This window comes from Balaenoptera physalus (genome assembly GCF_965194825.1).
Source record: "Balaenoptera physalus genome assembly, chromosome: 1".
In the NCBI taxonomy this organism is placed as follows: Eukaryota; Metazoa; Chordata; class Mammalia; order Artiodactyla; family Balaenopteridae; genus Balaenoptera; species Balaenoptera physalus.
In genome coordinates, this window is record NC_138882.1 from 6,487,677 (window position 1) to 6,505,769 (window position 18,093).

Below are 18,093 nucleotides of genomic sequence, written 5' to 3' on the forward strand. Positions count from 1 at the left end.
AGACATTCCACTAATTCTGGTTCATTATTAGCTACACGGCTATTATTCGCAAAAAAATCTGGACTTAGAAAATTTCCTTGGCTTTGTGTGATGTTCAAAGTTGAAGAACAGTTTGGGGGTAAGAATGAGTTTACTATTCTCTTCACTTTGGCCATTAACATTATCTATGGGGTCAAAGGAAGTTTCAGTTATGACTTTCTCATTAAAATTATATCTTTCAAAATGTTGGGGATGGTTGTATATATGTAATTTATTTAGTAGATTTGAATTATAAACAACATTACTTAGGTGTATGTTTTGTGGCTGCAAAGGCTTTTGATTTTTAGTTTGTCTATTTTCTTTCTTAAGGCATAACAAAATGTAGTGCTGGTCTTTTTATCCTTAATTGAAAGGTTAATCGGCTAACCCAGGAGGAGAGCACATATGCAAAAAAGATGCTCAAAGTGTTCACTCCATCTTTCTTTTCTCTGCCTTCTCCTCTTCCATCCAACTTCCCATGAGGAAGCGCTTCCATCATTTGTGACAATCTATAGACTAAGGCAGGGAGAGCAAATCAGTTCTGAGAGACCCAAAGGGATTTATGACTGATACCTGCTTTTCAGACTGCAGTGATAGTCTAGCTATAAAACTTCAGCTTTTATGGAGACAAATACCCTCAGAGGTGTAAAAACAGAAATAAAACATAAAGCATTTTACTTTTTCCCTTTTGTAAATCTTTATTTGGTCTCCCCCGCCCCCCAACTCCACCCTTTAAAAAAATGTCTTAGGTAACTCAAACAAATGAGGGAACAGATCTGTCATACTACTTTCTTTTAAATATGCCTCTATTACCTTCAGTAATGGCATTCTTGGATATGCATCACTGTTAATTTTTTGAACAGAAGCATTGCCATGTGTCTGAGGTAAGAATCTTACTATTTTATCTAGATTCTGAAAGACAGCAGAAAGAATTACAATAAAAAAAAAAGTGGGCTGCATCTCCCTCCTTTGGGAGAAGATTGAAAAAAGGTTGACAATCAATAAACAAGATGATCTCTCATATTTCCATCTAGTCCTAAGATTCTGTGGTCTTTGTTTACACTTTTTATTAGTGACAAATCAGAAAATGGTAGTTGCAGCCAGTGACAACTGAAGCTGCCTTGTTATTAAATGGACCTGGCCCGCCCCCTTGTGGCCATAAGTGCAATGACCATAACTGTCTGAGAAGCCTGGCTGTGGAGGAGGAGGAGGGAAGAGTCAGGTTTGGGGCTGCCTTGCCAGTCTCCCATTCACATCAAATTAGCATCAAACTCATTGCACAATAGACGGGTGGCTTATTTTCTTGAAGAAATGCGAGCGGCCTCATGTTAGCCTCTACTCGTTTGCAGAGCAAAAGCTCCTATTTCCAGAACTGGCACCAATGAGTCTGTTAAACCATCCAGTTGAGTTGTTCATAACCCTGGTTACAGAGATCACTTGAGGGGTTTGTAAAAAGTAAAAATGCCCCGACCCTCCTCTATGTCCTCCCCAGGAGTGATGCTGAAGCGGGGTCCTGGTACCAGTGGTTTTTTTAAAGCTCACCACTGAGGTAACGTGCAATCAGGATGGAAACACCACATAGCTTAATCCCATTCAGTAGGATGGCTGGTGATTTTAACTGAATGTCATTATGAAGACCTAGACCCAAATGACAAATCCCCTACATTACAGCAGTCCTATGCAGATTCTAACACACCAGTATTATTGAAGTTTTAAAAAGAATGACTAGGAGATTAAAAGAAACCCAAGAGATCATTTTAAAAAGTTTTCCTTGGATAGGTCCCAATAAATCTGCTCTACAAAAATATCCCAAATGACAGTCTCCTGGTCTTCGTTCTGCTTCAGGCCTAGATATATTGTATGGTAGACTTATTTTTATACTAATTGTGAATTTCTGTCATTCTTTGGCAACTATAACACTTTACCCAGTGGTTCTTGAGATGCCATCTGCATACATAAGAGCTTGTTTAAAATGGAGTTTTCTGTGTTTACCCCCAGAAAGTCACATGAGTAAGTGTGGAGTGGTGAGTAGAAATCTCCCTCATTTAACAAGCAATCCGGACAAATCTGATGCAAGTGGTTGCAGGCACCTCAGAGAAGCGCTGCTTAGTCAGACCGTGACATGCTAATTCACTGGAGGTGCGGGGTGTGTTTTAGATGAGGGATGTTCTAATATTTATTTTCCACTACAGTGCTTCTCAAAACGTGGTCCCTGGACCTGTAGCAGAGGCATCACCCGGGAACTTCTTAGAAATGCAAGTTCTAGTCCTTCTCTACACATATGGAATCAGAAGGTCTGAGGGTGGGGACCCAAAAGTATTTTAACCAGCCCTCCAGGTGATTCTGATGCACTCAACTTTGCGTCCAGTCTCCTCAAACCATCCCATCCTCCTTGATAGCTGTTCGATGCAGCTTCTTCTTGTTCTTAGAATTTTTCCCTCAACCTCCTAACATATGTCTTTAGGAAGGAACCATGCCTCATGTCTATAAATCAATATAAGGGAAAGTGCATGGGATTTAAAATTATAAGACCTAGATGGGAATCCCAGCTCTGTCAACTGCTAAGAATAAAACCATGCATAAATATTTCCACCCTCTGAGCATATTTCCTCATGAAGAATCAGGAAGAGAACATTTATTCAGGACACAGAGCCCAGACTTTTGCTTGAAGCTTTCTCTCATTTGAGCACCATGCACAGGTGCAGCTGGCATTACTTTCAACTAAGAGATGAGAAAATAGAGACACAGAAGACTCAGAAGAGTGGACTGAGCTGCCTACCCTGATCCACTGCACACAAACCCTTTGATAGTGTTGCCTTATCTGCAAATGTGGGTAAGGACTCCATGAGTGTGACGTAAGGATTAAATAAGGCAACAGAGTTTAAAAGAATTTGTAAAAGGTAAACATCATGTTTGTAGGTATTATCTTAGTGGTGTGGTGGGTTGAGTGGAATCAGCACACCCAGACCTGAAGCGGAGGGAGATCCACAGCTAATAAAAGACAAGTTTTGTTTTAAAGCAGAAACCATAAAACATCATAAACGGATGGTTTAAAAGATAAGAACAGTTAACTTTTACAGCATAAAAAGTGTAATTCTAAAAAAACAAAACCCAAAAACTTTAGTTCCACAAAACAAAAAAGAACAAGTAGAAGTATTATGTAGATAGAAAAAAGTATATAGCTTTTCACGAAAAGAAAAGCAAACATTTATAAACTAGAGAGAACAGGCAGGTTCTTAAGTTGCTCATATTTGAGGAGCACAGGGGTAAACTCCTGCTAGCGAGAAACACATCATGATAATCCAAGGGATGCGGGATATCCTGACTCCTCAAGTTACCTATCAGTGGTGGCAGCATGAGATGAAGTGTATACGAAGGGCAATTTATTCAAAGATCAGGTGGCCGGGGCACACTGTGGCTATGCCAACACTTTATAAATGATTATAAAGCGTAGAGTGTCACCTGGTTTCACCTGACCACCCTGGAGAGCATACACAGGGAAAAAGAAAATGAAACTCTGTGAACATCCAAGGGTACCACTAAGAACATATCTTGAGAACAAGAATGTGTGGACGGAAGGCCTGAAGAAGCCCCTCACTTCCTGTTGTCCCAGGGAACACATGGCCAAGGACTAATCCCGAGGCTGCTGGTAAATGTGGCAGCACTGATTAAATGCTCGACCCTACCAGCCCTCCTAGCTAAGGGGAGGGAGGGGGACCCTGGGAAGGAGTATGGTATTTGGGCAAAATTTTAAAGGCTGAGAGCTTGTAATTCTCCCTATTCCCACAAACCTCCCTCACCAGCAGAGGCAGCCCCTCCACGGTTCCGTTATATTGATGACATTTGCTAATTAAATCTGATGAGCAAGAAACAGCTGTCAGGAACTGGGAGGGTCTGTGACTTACCCCACTGAAGTTTTACTGGAACACAGAGACACCCATTCCTTTACATGTTATCTACGACTGCTTTCACACTACAAAGACGGAGTCGAATAGTTCCAGGAGAAATCATATTGCCTGCAAAGCCTGTACTACTTAGTATCTGGCCCTTTACAAAGAAGTTTGCCGACCGGGGATCTAATCCAAGGAACCAAACAACTGGATGTGACAAGCAACATTCCATTATCAAGTCAAAGTGGTGAACACCAGCCCAGGGCTGAGCAGGCCCCAGGTTCACAAGCTGCACAGACGACTCGGGTCCTGTAATATCTCCTCCTCCTACGCTGCCTCTCTCAGTCTATACCTCGGGGAAATTGGGGATTTCCTTGACCATTTCATAAAGGAAGAAAAAGCCTGGTTTATGGATGGATGTGTATGGTAGGCCAGATGTGAGCAGAGCTAAACTATAGCCTCCCCTCAGGGTAGATGAGAACACTCAGTGAGCAGAATTTTGGATGGTGGTGGATTAGATAATCCACTTCAAAAGGGAGAAGGTACGTCTCTGCTCTCTGCTGACTCAAGGGCACAGTCAACAGGTTGGGCAGCGGGTCAAGGGTGTGGAAAAAGCAAAATGAAAACTTGGTGATAAATAAGTCTGGGGAGGAGAGGTATGTAAAAGGGCATCTCAAGATAGGGACGGGGGACTTCCCTCATGGCGCAATGGTTAGGAATCCGCCTGCCAATGCAGGGGACATGGGTTTGAGCCCTAGTCGGGGAAGATCCCACATGCTGCGGAGCAACTAAGCCCGTGCACCACAACTGCTGAGCAACAAAGACCCAACGCAGTAAATCAATTAATTAAAAAGAAAAATAGGGACAGGAAGTTAAGAAATTTGTGTCCCTAGTAAATGCCATCAGAGAATATCCAAGGCAAAGGAAGAGCTCAAAAATCAGACAACCTGTCCTGCTTAGATGTCAGACCTCTTTCCTCAGAGACCCCATTCTTACTTGGTGAACCCATGTATACACTGGCCATGGCCGCAGATATGGGGGCTACGAAAGTCCCTCTTTCCAAGGCTGATCGGATGTCCCACCGCTGAGAGCCTGACCTGCGAACAGAGGCCAAGCAGAACCCCCAGTGTGACTCCACTCCCCAGGGACCAACCAGTTACCTGTGGCATGTGGGTTACATTAAACCCTTTCTATCACAGAAGAGGTGGTATTTTCCTCTCTGGAGTAGATGCGTTTTCTGAGTATAGATTGCTGTACCTGCCCCCACTATCTATGCACGGACGTACAGAATGCTTTCTCTAGAACCAGTGAATCTGTGGAGGTTTTCAAAGTGTGTCTAAAAATTCTTGATCACTTCTCCCTTCAAGAGGGGAAACTTAATTTGTGTCCCTTGAGTGGTGTGGACTTAGGGACTCGCAGTGGCAGATGTGATGTGCTATCACTTCCTAGATTAGGTTATAAAAGACTGCAACTTAAATCCTGCCTGTGTTCTCTCTCTCTTTCATTTTTTCTTGGGGGCAGCAGCTGTGTATCTATCACCAGGCAGCCCTGTAGAGAGAGGCTGTGTGGGGAGGAACTATGGCCAGAAGTGGGCTTGGAGGTGAAGCCTGCTCCAGGATGGCCTCTAGAGATGGCGGCTCCCATGAAGTTTGACTTCAACCCCAGGATGGCCTCTAGAGACCTCAGCTCCCATGAAGTTTGACTTCAACTCCAGGATGGCCTCTAGAGACTGCAGCTCCCATGAAGTTTGACTTCAACCTCTGGCCCTGAGCCAGAGCCACCCAGCTCAGCCAGTCGATTCCTGACCCACAGGACCTGTGAGGTAATGTCTGTTGTTTCAAGCCACTACATTTGGTCTAATGTGTTACACAGCAATAGAGAATTAGGTGTCCCACACAACACCGCCTCTAGTGGGAAGGCTTGGAATTCACTAGTCTTCTACCAGCTGCCTGCGGAGGCTCAGTTATGGTGCCAGATGCAGATGACAGCTGGCCAGGTCGGGTGTGTCCTGTCACCCAGCTCGTGCCTTAGACCAGCAGCGGTCCGTCCCGTGGCCAGAGTGTACAGTTCTGGGAATGAGGGGCAGTGGCGAGAGTGACCCCTCTCACTGTCACAGGGACCAGCCCATTCATGGGATTTTCTACACTTCAGGCTCCTTGGGGAAAAACAGCGCATGACTACTTCAAGTATAATAGTCCACTATTAATATTTAAACTTATATTAATTAGCCACTTAAAAACCATTAAATAATGATTTATACATTTTAACATATAAAATATTTCAAAGTGGTATCTAGTTTATGAAAAATAAAGAAAAATTTAATAACTGTGCCCCAAGACACTGGTTTTCTATGTGCTCACGGTCTTTTTTTTTTTTTTTTAACATCTTTATTGGAGTATAATTGCTTTACAATGGTGTGTTGTTCGTGGTCTTTTTATTCAGTTTTTCAGGAGGCAGGCAGAGCACTGCATTGTCATGCTGTGAAAATGTGTTCAGCAAAACCTAGATATGCTTTGTTAGGACCAAAGAAATTTATTTTAAATATCAAAACAACACAAAGAACTAGTTCAATATACAATACACTTCCTAGTCTTCACAGAGAACTGAATTTTTCTATAAAGACATTGGTACTCAGGACACACGAGACAGTCAAAATATCTATAAAACTCACAAGATACTTTACACACAGTTGACAAAATAATAAATCTTGATATTTTAGATTTTTCTTTGTAACTGTTTTCAAAAGTGTTCTAATGATTAAAAAGAAAACTTAGGATTGGAGACTGAAAACTAAGTTCAAAGGCATTTCTGCTTTAGTGTACATCATAAATCCCGTAATCAGAACACTTCCTACACAACACGGAGCAGCCAAATGCCCACCTCTGTGCTCATTTTTTGGCAGCCGCACTCATCAGTTGTAATACAGTTTTGTCCACAGGGATAAGAAAAGTCCGATTGTTACAAGGAATAAAAATTTTGTAATTACAAACAGGAATACCAAGCAACGAGACGAAATAACAATGAGAAGTGTGCATGCTCTTCATTCAAGAAATGTTTGCCCTTATTATGTTGATGAATGTTCCCTCTGTAACCACTTTGTTGGGATTTTTAAAGCATAAATGGTTGCTTACAGACTAGAGAAATTCTTAATGAATTTTATTTGTACCTGGAGTTCTGAAATATTAGGGCAATTATAAAACAATGTTGCTTTTTTCCCCTTCCACTCCTGCAAACTCGATATATGTAAAATAAGTTAGACTCCATAACTTCTACTTCTTAATAACCTTAGCCAAATGCCATCTTACCTGGAGGCTAGAAGGTGAGACTGAGTGTTCTGATGCTCTGATCACATGGTGGGCTCCACTGGCAACCAGCCCCATCTTTAGGTGCTTTCCCAAAGTCACCCCATTAACATAACAATATACACATTTATCACTCTCAGCACTTAGTAAATTCCCAGGGTTTTTGGAACTGTGAACCAGGAAACTTGGAGGAAGACTAAATATGCATGAGAAATATATTTTGGTCATCTTAATGTCCAAATACATATGCATTTTTATAAATCACAATTTCACAGGAGGAAAGTCTTCCCATCTCATTTTATGAGGCCAACACTAACTCTGATACTAAGTTCAGATAATGACACCACAAGAAAAGAAAATTGCAGACCAATATTGCTGATGAATATAGATGCAACATTTTTCAATAAAATATTAGCAAACTGAATTCAACAATACATTAAAAGGATCATACACCATGATCAAGTAGGATTTATTCCAGGGATGCAGAAATGTTTCAACATTCACAAATCATTGTGATACACCACATTAACAAAATGAAGGGGCCGCGCTGGGCCGGGCTGAGGGCACCTTGGGAGGGTTGGGGGTTGCAGGGCTGGGAGTGGGGGCGATGCCTGGGCTGAAGGGGGCGGAGTCTGGTTGGCGGGGCTCAGGTCCCGCCTCGCGGGGCAGGGGAGCCTGGTGAGGGCGCAAGGAGCCTATGAGGGGTTGCAGCAAAGGCTTGAGGAGCGAAGCGTCGCGGCTGGAGCTGCGGAGGGACGGGGCTGGGGCCGACTTCGGGGAGCTCGTAGAGCGGGGTGGGTGAGGCGGGATTGAGAGGGCGGGCGCTCCGGCCATGGGGTCCTGACAAGGTCACAAGAAGAGAGCGGGGAGGAAAGTTGAAGAGTTGAGAGGAGGGCGTAAAACCAAACGACCTTCCTGCCATCGGCTTCATCTTCTCCCCGGGTCGCTATTCCCTTCCACCTTTGGCGACCCTCTTCGGCCCTAGGAAGGAAGATTCTTCAATCACTATGTCAAGTGACACAGATGTTTCTCTTTCATCATATGATGAAGATCAGGGATCTAAACTTATCTGAAAAGCTAGAGAGGCACCATTTGTCCCCATTGGAACGGCAGGTTTTGCAGCAATCGTTGTATATGGATTATATAAATGGAAGAGCTGGGGCAATACTAAAATGTTCACCTGATCCACATGCACGTGGCAGCCCAAGGCTTTGTTGTGGGAGCAATGGCTCTTGGTATGGGCTCTTCCACGTATCAAGAATTCTGGGCAAAACCTAAACCTTAGAAGAGGAGATGCTGTCTTGATCTTGGTGGTGCTTGCTTTAGTTAGACATCTCATATTGAGGTTATATGTTTATGTTGAAAATAAATTCTGTGGGTTGAACAATAACATGGTAATTTGAATATTGGCTTCCTTTCTTGCAGGCTTGATTTGCTTAGTGACTAGTTCACTAGCTAGGTCATTCAGGGGAGTCAGATTAGCACAAAAACATGTCACTTTTAAATGCACTTGATAGTCGTACAATGTCCACCTTCTTAAACTCTTCTGATAAAATTAGTTGTAAAGAGGACAACATGCCAAACCTGAAAATGCTCCCAGTTGCTGCAGAATATCATATGCTTTTGATGTAAAGTAGGAATCCTATTTACCCCAGTTAATTTAACTCTTTCTGACTGCTTTGTGGACTGAGTACTGTTTTTAAGGTCTGGTTGGCTCTTGAAGAACCCTTTCAGAACAGTGCATGGAATACAACATTATAAACCTCCCGGCAACTATGTGTGTGTTTTTAAACCAAACCTAAAGAGCTGGTAACAGCTGCTTTGAAGTAGTATCTGTTTCAGAATCATAGCTGTAAACATGAGAATAACTTAACTGTAGATCCCCATTTAGCTCTTTTGTAATTGCAGAATTATAGTTTGCTGCTGTTATATTAGAATAATTTTTAAATGGCATTTTGAAATAGAAGTGTGTATTTTAAGTGCTAATGCAAAGGTAAATGAAAAATACTTTTTAAATGTGTGCAGTCTGTTTATTTTCTCTGAAAGAATCATAAATGTTAAGCTAAATAAATTGCCTATAATGGAAGTGATTTATGAGCAAACTGGTTTGGTCAGACATTATACCAACTTCGGTATACTACAGAATGCTTTGTTGTACTTGTGAAATTCTCTTGTGTAACCCGAATTTACATTCCATGGTGATAACATGGTACATGTAGTGTTATTAAAGTAAGTGAACACACACAGACACACACACAAAAACAAAACAAAACGAAGGATAAAAATCATATGATCATTGCAATAGATGCAGAGAAAGCATTTAACAAAATTCAACCTCCATTTATGTTAATGCTGTCAATGAATTGGGTATAGATGGAACATACCTCAACATAATAACGGCTATATATGACAAGTACACAGCTAATATAATATTTAACAATGAAAAGCTGAAAGTTTTTCCTCTATCATCAGGAGGGACAAGGATGTCCACTAAAAGCGTTCCTGGACCCAGTTCCAATGTGGTTGTGTGCCTGTGTGAAGGCTTTCCAACACCAGCAAGCAATTCCCAGACATCAGCAAGGTGCCCAGGAAATCAATTTAATTCTGACACTACCCAGAGATAAAATCAGATTCCACAGGTAAAGGGCTCAGTCCCACAAGATCACCCTCTACTTCATACACCAGTTATAGGGCCAGGTTGTACCCGTGCTTCTCACCAACCAGCTACAGACTGGAGGTTCCAACAACCCCCTCCAACTCAGCATGCCAATCAAAGTCCAGGTTGTTACATGTACTTCTGACCGACTGGCTATAAATCTGAAGTTCCCATCTTCCCCTTCTTGGGTTTGATTAATTACTCAAATGGCTTATGAGACTCAGAAAAACCCATTTACTCACTGGATTATCAGCTTATTCCAAAGGACATTAAAGGCTACAAATCAAGAGCCAGATGAAGAGATCAAAACCACAGTGAGATGTCACCTTACACCTGCCAGAATGGCTATCATTAAAAAGACAAAGTTAACAAGTGCTATCAAGGATATGGAGAAAAGGGAACCTTCATGCACTGTTGGTGGAATGCAAGTTGGTTCAGCCACTAGGGTAAACAGTATGGAGGTTTCTCAAAAAATTAAAAATAGAACTACCATATGATCCAGCAATTCTACTTCTGAGTATTTATCCGAAGAAAATGAAAATACTAATAAAAATCATGTGATCATTGCAATAGATGTTGAAAAGATACATGGGGGCTTCTCTGGTGGCGCAGTGGTTAAGAATCTGCCTGCCAGTGCAGGGGACACGGGTTCGAGCCCTGGTCCAGGAAAATCCCAGATGCCGCGGAGCAACTAATCCCATGCGCCAGGACTACTGAGCCTGTGCTCTACAGCCCACGAGCCACAGCTACTGAGCCCGCATGCCACACTACTGAAGCCCACGTGCCTAGAGCCCATGCTCCACAACAACAGAAACCACTGCAATGAGAAGCCCGCGTACCACAACAAAGACCCAATGCAGTCAAAACTAACTAAATAAATTTTTTTAAAAAATTTATTTATTTATTTTTGGCTGTGTTGGGTCTTCGTTTCTGTGCGAGGGCTTTCTCTAGTTGCGGCAAGTGGGGGGCCACTCTTCATCGCGGTGCTCAGGCCTCTCACTATCGTGGCCTCTCCCGTTGCGGAGCACAGGCTCCAGATGCGCAGGCTCAGCAGTTGTGGCTCACGGGCTTAGTCGCTCCGCGGCATGTGGGATCTTCCCAGACCAGGGCTCGAACCCGTGTCCCCTGCATTGGCAGGCAGATTCTCAACCACTGTGCCACCAGGGAAGCCCAATAAATTTTTTTAAAAAAGAAAAAAGATACATGTAATGTTCACTGCAACATAATTTACAATAGTAAAGATATGGAAGCAATGTAAGTATTCACGGATGGTGGAATGGATAAAGAGAATGTGGTGTATGTATTCAATGGAATATTATCCAGCCTTAAAAAGAATGAAATTTTGCCATTTGTGAAAACATGGATGGACCTTGAGGGCATTATGCTCAGTGAAATAAGTCAGAGAAAGACAACATATGATCTTACTTATGTGGAATCTAAAAACAAAACCAAAAAACAATTAAACCAACTCAAAACTGAGCTCATGGATACTGAGACTTGATTAGTGGTTGCCAGAGTCTGGAAGTGGAATGGGGGATTGGGCAAAATGGGTAAAGAAAAAGTACAAACTTTCAGCTGTAAAAAAAATAAGTCATTGAAATGTAACACACAGCAGGTAACTATAGTTAATAATACTGTATCGTATATCTGAAAGTTGCTTAGATAGTAGATCTTAAAAGTTCTTATCACAAGAAAAGACTCTGGTGACAGTGTATAGTGATGGATATTTACACACAACAGTAACAAGGTATTACCTAAAATATTTTTAATTATTTATATGTTTATTTTCATCTTCAAGTGTTCATTTTTTGTAGCTATTTAAAATGTTTCTAGTCAACTGATTTTTAGCTATGCTGTTTGAAATTAAAAACATAAAGACCACATTTCAGACTCTTGTGATTGAATGTTTCCAAAACTCTCTATACCAGCAAACTCATGAAAATGTTATTAGATCTGAAGGTCAGTACCAAAGAGGTCTTTACAATTCTCAGTATGTATTGTCTTGCTTTATATATATCCTTATTTAAAATAAAATATTCAAAGGTGATATATATACTTTAAAGGTTAATAAATTTAGAATCCACATAAGTATAAAGGAGTTAAACACCACCTCTTACCCCTATTATTTCTAAATTCAACTATAGTTTTTTAAAATATTTTATTGAACTTCCTACCAATCTTTGTTCTATAAACCTTTATTCAGTATCAGAGCATAGTGTGTGTGTGTGTGTGTGTGTGTGTGTGTGTGTGTTTATACTTCATATTGGATTTTTTAAACCACTTTTTATGTCAACATGATAGATATATACCCAATTAGATTCTAACTCCTCCTTATGACTCGTTTATTACATGTGCTAGATAGACACCTTGTAGAAGAACACGGATTTCATCATTTTTTGGTATATTTATCTATTGATCGATAAGCAAAGGTAAGTAATAACTAGATCTAATTACTAACATAGGTATGACACAGATTGCTTTTTACGTGTTTGTGAAGTGAAATTATTTTGAAGATGGAGACAAACATTTTTTTCCATTTCTTCTGAAACAGTCTCAGAAAGCCTCAGAAGTTACAGAGAAAGCTTCGAGAAAGTTAGGAGAATGATGGATGGAAGGAGGCACTGAAGTGATTGCATCTAATTTCTTGCCACAGATGTTTTGTGAACAGGACATGTAGCATTTTGGTTTGCCAGGTTTTAATGAAGTACTTTTAAGAAGTGATTCATTGGTCTCCCAGATTATAATTACATCATCCACATAATACTTAACACAAATTCTGATTTACTTGATAAAAGCAACTGAAGATTGGATTAATAATGAAAAATTCTGAATACATGTACATATTTCAATTTTACAACTGCATCTTAACCACTGTTTCATCCACAAGTAGGATATGCCAGTTTTCCTCCCTGACAGGTTGTTCGAAATGTATGATTTGGTGTCCTTCGATTATATCCACGTTTACACGTAAATTCAACAGTGTCATCTGTTTTAGAATAAAGTTTTCTATCACGTCTCCATTTTAACTGGATGTTATGTTTTTTCATAATTTCTTCTGAAATTACACATGCATCTGAAGTTAAAAAAAATAAACATAAACCGTTAAGTGGTATACAAATATTTTCCACAGAATTTCAGGCTTTCAAGTAGAATCTCCTGCTCTGGTCCAAAAATTCCTTCTCAAAACCTTTTACAAACCAACTCATTGAAAATCCAGTATGTAGTTTCCATCATTTTAAACAGTTAATGTTGTAAGAATGAGGTACTATTTTTAGTGTAATAATTCAATGTTATAATCAAAGATTCATAATGTCAGTTATCATATGAAGAGCTTTCATTAAGGAATCTTTTGTTGCTATTGTTGCTTGAACAGGAAATTTTCAAACTTTATTTCCACACATATTATTTTTTGGTAGTCAGGCACGCAACAGAACGGTTGGTAGTTAATCCATGAAAATTCTATTATAAACAGCTAAACATCATACTCAGTACACCGATTTTCCCAGGATCCACAAGAAGATTGAAATATTTACCTAAGCACTTTGGTGGTTCTGACCACTCTCCATTCTGACATACTATGTGTCTGTTTCCCTGAAGTTCATAGTAGGACTGGCATTGGTACTCAACTGTCGATCCTGGAGGATATACTGGTGCCGGGAATGAGGTAAAGTCTCCGTTGTCTATTGGTGGGGGAGGCCCACATTTTCCTTGAGAGTCTGAAAAATAATTTGATTCATTGAGAGACCAAAGACAAACACAGGTTAAAGAAAATAAATAAAAGTATAGAACAATATGTAATAGACTTGTGATTTCTTATGACAGAAATGATGTGGTAACTGAAATTTTCAATTTTATAAATTTGGTTTTGCACACTTAATAAAGGCTAGTTTTCTTCTCTCCCTTTGTCTCCGTCCTTTGAATCATTCACTAACTTGCCAAATGACCTTGTCAGAATTAAACTGTGCTACCTTTTAAAGCATCATGTGAGAAGCATATTTTGACTTGCTTCTTTTGATGCATTGTTATATTATGTGAAATTATTAGGAATTATATTAAAAATTCTGTATATTTGAGAAGCAGCACAATATGTATTATCAAGTTTGTTGATTCTGATTAAAAAAATACACTGAAGAAACTATATAATGTGAGAATCATAGTTTTTCACTGTGTACTTGGCTAGTGTTTTCTATTAGCACCTACATTTAATTTATGTAAGTAGACAAGATGATTTTCTAGAGATGATCCAGATATTTGCATGTCTACTTAGACACAGTTGGAACCCTGAAACTGAAAAGGTGACAATAGTAGAAACAGCAATACTGCATATACTAAATACTGTTATCTCTCTATAAAATATAAAAGAATACAAGATCCCAGAGGACAGTGTTTTCCTTACAGCCACGACTGCATTTAGGAGGGGAGGACCAGCCATCTTCTGCACATGTAACGCTGCTCCAATTACTTGGGAGGCTATAGCCAGGGTCACACACAATTTGTACAGTTTCACCTTCCTGGTGTGTTTGTCCTGAAGATGCAGAATGACCATTTTCCACCCAAGGGAAAAAACACTGTCCTAAAAGCCAAAAGATGACAGATACAAATCTTGCAATGAAAGAGCATAACATTTTGCAAACTTCAGAAGAGAAATCAAGTGCAAAAATTTTGTTTCTTAAAAATTAAGCCGTGCATGTAAAAAATTAAAATGCCATGCCAGTAATTAAGACTTGAATAGAGAAAAAAATGTACATTTGTAAAGCTACTTTCTATAAACAGCTTCTCACTACGAGCAATAATATAAGTCATCTTTGCTGGCCCCTCCGGTTCCCGCTGCTATGACTGTCCAGGCTCTGTGATACCTTCAGGCCGAGCCTCTCCACTCACTGAACACACTGGGTAATTCATCCGGACAATGAGGAGGGTGTTTACTCACTGAGACACTTTGGTCTTGGTGACCATCCTTCCTGTGTACAGGTTATTCGATTCCAGAGTAATCGTGAAGGGGACACAAAGCTGTGATCACAGGTGTAGTAGAAATATTTCCCTATGTCAACTGGGAAGATTTGTTTATAACTGTTTTCATCATATATGGTTCCATGTTTTATCTCTGGAAAATCACACGTTCTTCCTTAAGAAAAGAAATAGTATCCTACATTAATGAATAGCTCTACTTATGTTAATAATCCCATTGTTGAATTTATTATTCTATTTAGCTTAATTCTTCCACTTGCATTAGTGACCGAGATCTGGGACAATGTATAACTAAGAGTACATAGGTACTTGAGGAGCTCAGTATGTTTAAGTTCTTTGGAAGCATTTTCAAGATTAAAATCACACAGAAAAATGTAAACGCTGAGGAAGAGAACAAAAGTGGTTCTATGTAGTGAACCTCCCAGATCCAAGACGTTTGCTTCTGGAGGGATGGGAGGACTGTCTGTAGTTCTCCTTTCATTTCTTGTGCCTCTTCTTCCTGTGTCTTCCACAGAGATTCCCCAGCGTCTCAGCCCTTTCTATGCCTCCTCTCCCAGTCCACGTCACATGTTGCACAGGAGACATATACGAACAAATATACATTCGCATATGAATATATATATTCATATACATATAGTCATACATGTATATATGACTATGTCTAACCTTTTCAGTGAAGACAATTTGAATATAAAATATTCATAAAGGAAAAATACTAACAACAAAAAACCGCTAAGATATAATTACTAACTTGTGATGAATGTCCTCTAAAAATACGTATGCAAGAATTTAAATATACTTGAGTGGAAAATAGAAAAAGAATGTTTGATTATTACTGTACACTCAAAATGTGTAAGTATGATTGTATTTATTTGCTAAGGCTGCCATACAAAGTACTATAGATGGGGAAGCTTAAAACAAAGAAATTTATTTTCTCACAATTCTAGAGGTGAGAGGTCCAAGATCAAGGTATCAGAAGGGCTGGTTTCTTCTGTGGCCTCTCTCCTTGGCTTGTAGATGACCGTCTTCTCCCTGTGTCTTCACGAGGTTTTCCCTTTATGTGTCTGTGTCCTAATTTCCTCCTCTGATGCTGACACCCGATTTATTGAATCAGAGCCCATCATAATGACCTCATTTTAACTTAATTACCTCTCTAAAGACCGTACCTTCATGTACAGACACATTCTGAGCTCCTGGGAGTTAGAACTTCAACATATGAATTTTGGAGGACAGAATTCAACCTGTGTCCGTCCACTAAATACACAAAGATGTTTCTGTTTACACACAGGTGTGCTTCCACAAAATGGCTTCCATTCTCTGCTGAAAAACCTTGGTGCAACTCAAGCTTACGGGGCTTTCAGCTCAAAGGTTACTTTTAGAAAGAGTTCACTGAATGAGAATAGTTTACATTGGACAGGAATCGTTGTTGTATTGTTACTGTTGTTGCTGATGAAAGAAATTGCCCAAATATAGACTTAAATAGCATACAAAACCAACCATGCAAAAAATTATTTAGATTCACTCTTCTTGTAAATTAAAAATAACAAATAGTGTTTCATATTCTAATCATAAATGGTGCAATGAGAAATCCTAAAGCATATTAGAGGTTTTGTTTACAATAACTTGGAAAGGAGATTTTGATTTTAAAAGAAATAAGACATTTTAAAAAGATATCATGATGAAGGATCCATAGAGTTGTAAAAGAATGAAATAAACAAAACTGTGTCAATAAAATCTTGATGTGTACATGTAAAATTAGAATTAATATACAAAAATAAAGTGCTCCTTAATTTAAAGATAAGTGAAAGGATCCACAATATTTGTTATAAGAGATAATTTTTGATATAGAACAATTGCATTCAGGTAAATTAATATAGAAAATTTCACTATAAATGTGAAAACACATCAGTGAACAATGTGCTAGGGTTAACGCTCTAAAAATTATTTATTAATTTATTTGCCCAACAATTACTTCTGACCTCAGAAATGTAAAGTAAAATTGTCATTCCACTGGAATTAAGAATTTACTATACTTTTTGTTGAAATGGATATTTCTTTTAACCTGCTGTTTATTTTATTGAAATATTAAATTGATCATGATGTCAATGACTTTTAACAGCTGTATGAAGTTATAATTAAAACACAGTAAACTAAATATATTTGAAATGCCTGATTTAATGAGTTTTGACATATGAATCCATAAAACTATCACCATATGCAAGATTATAAAGATATCCATCACTCCCAAATATTTCCTTGCATTAAAACTAAGAAACCTCCATCCATTTTGAAGTCAGAAGCTAGCCTGTGACTTCTTTCCTAATGTTGTGTGAGCATATTCACTTATCTTTATAATCAGCGTTGAGAGTCCTTTCGCTGTGGAACTCAAAAAACAGAAAAAACATAATTTTTTTTCGTTTTCCCTTAAGAGAATATGAGATAATTTTCCTGTAAGGTTACACTCTATCATGATGACACAATACAGACAATTCCTATTAGTCTATCATTAAAATATAAAGACAGGTGAAAGTAGATAAAACGTGGAGTTACATTCAAGAGGGAAGCTGAGTGTTCAGGGGTGTTTCCACTTACCTTGTGCATGAGCACAGGAAACCCACAGGGTGAGGATGACATTGAGTAGTAACAGCATGTTAGATATTCCCAAAGGCACGTTCATACAAATATTCCAGTTGTGTTGCTTGGTTGTTTAGCAGTTTATCAAGTGTGACTCGGAATTTAAGGACTTTACTATGACTCTAGTTAACTGAGGTCATTTAGTAAATATCAAAGTTCAAACAGCTTTGCAAAATCCCTGAATTACGGTTAGTGGTTTCACAACAATTTCTTAAGTTCATTCCCTGATAAGTGCTTGCACAACCTTTTTGCGGGACAGTAATAGGTGGGTTCCAGAAGTGATATAAAACACTAATTGTTAAAGTAAACACTTCTTTAAAATAGGTGGAGTTCTTTCTCAAACAGGTGAGTCATATGTGAATAACTCTGAGGCCATGTCACCATCACTTTCTCATGTCTTTTATTTACCTTCACCCAGCTTCTTTGCTTAGGGGTCTAGGAAAACCAACATGTATTTGGATCTTATTCTATCATCTGTATTCTCTTGTGCTTAGGGAAGCACTGATTCTTTTTTTTTTACCTTATGTGGGATCACACTAGTGAGTACAAGAGTTTCAGCATATTCTTGGCATTAAATATTCTTTACTGTGCTTGAGGGACCTTCTTTTTTTTTTTTTGAAATATT

At 39.2% G+C, this 18,093-nt stretch overlaps 1 protein-coding gene and 1 pseudogene across 3 annotated transcripts; one reads left to right on the plus strand and one right to left on the minus strand.

Moving 5' to 3' along the window:
• The first annotated feature begins 4,964 nt into the window (after positions 1-4,964).
• LOC309643306 (HIG1 domain family member 1A, mitochondrial pseudogene) lies at positions 4,965-12,457 on the plus strand (annotated as a pseudogene). The gene has a single exon. The product of its transcript is annotated as an HIG1 domain family member 1A, mitochondrial pseudogene (transcript).
• An 88-nt stretch (positions 12,458-12,545) lies between these two features.
• LOC309643244 (complement factor H-related protein 2-like) lies at positions 12,546-17,568 on the minus strand. 2 transcript variants are annotated; one of them, XM_082425850.1, is made up of 5 exons: positions 17,427-17,568; positions 14,797-14,991; positions 14,263-14,439; positions 13,400-13,582; positions 12,546-12,939 (listed from the first exon to the last, which is right to left on the minus strand). In XM_082425850.1, the coding sequence occupies exons 1-5, from the start codon at positions 17,509-17,511 to the stop codon at positions 12,743-12,745; spliced, it is 837 nt and encodes a 278-aa protein (XP_082281976.1). In that variant the 5' UTR covers positions 17,512-17,568; the 3' UTR covers positions 12,546-12,742. The 2 variants fall into 2 exon arrangements, with proteins under 2 accessions (XP_082281976.1, XP_082281977.1); XM_082425851.1 differs by lacking the exon at positions 14,263-14,439 and having other exon boundaries at positions 17,427-17,567.
• Between the last annotated feature and the right edge of the window lie 525 nt (positions 17,569-18,093).

Excerpts from the sequence above, each read along its gene's own strand:
- LOC309643244 (XM_082425850.1), bottom strand. The coding sequence starts at position 17,511 with ATGAACGTGCCTTTGGGAATATCTAACATGCTGTTACTACTCAATGTC. Across the intron at positions 13,583-14,262 it reads TCCTAAATGCAGTCGTGGCT|ACTCTCAAGGAAAATGTGGG; the intron begins GTAAGGAAAACA and ends ATTATTTTTCAG. Across the intron at positions 12,940-13,399 it reads AGAACCACCAAAGTGCTTAG|ATGCATGTGTAATTTCAGAA; the intron begins GTAAATATTTCA and ends TTTTAACTTCAG.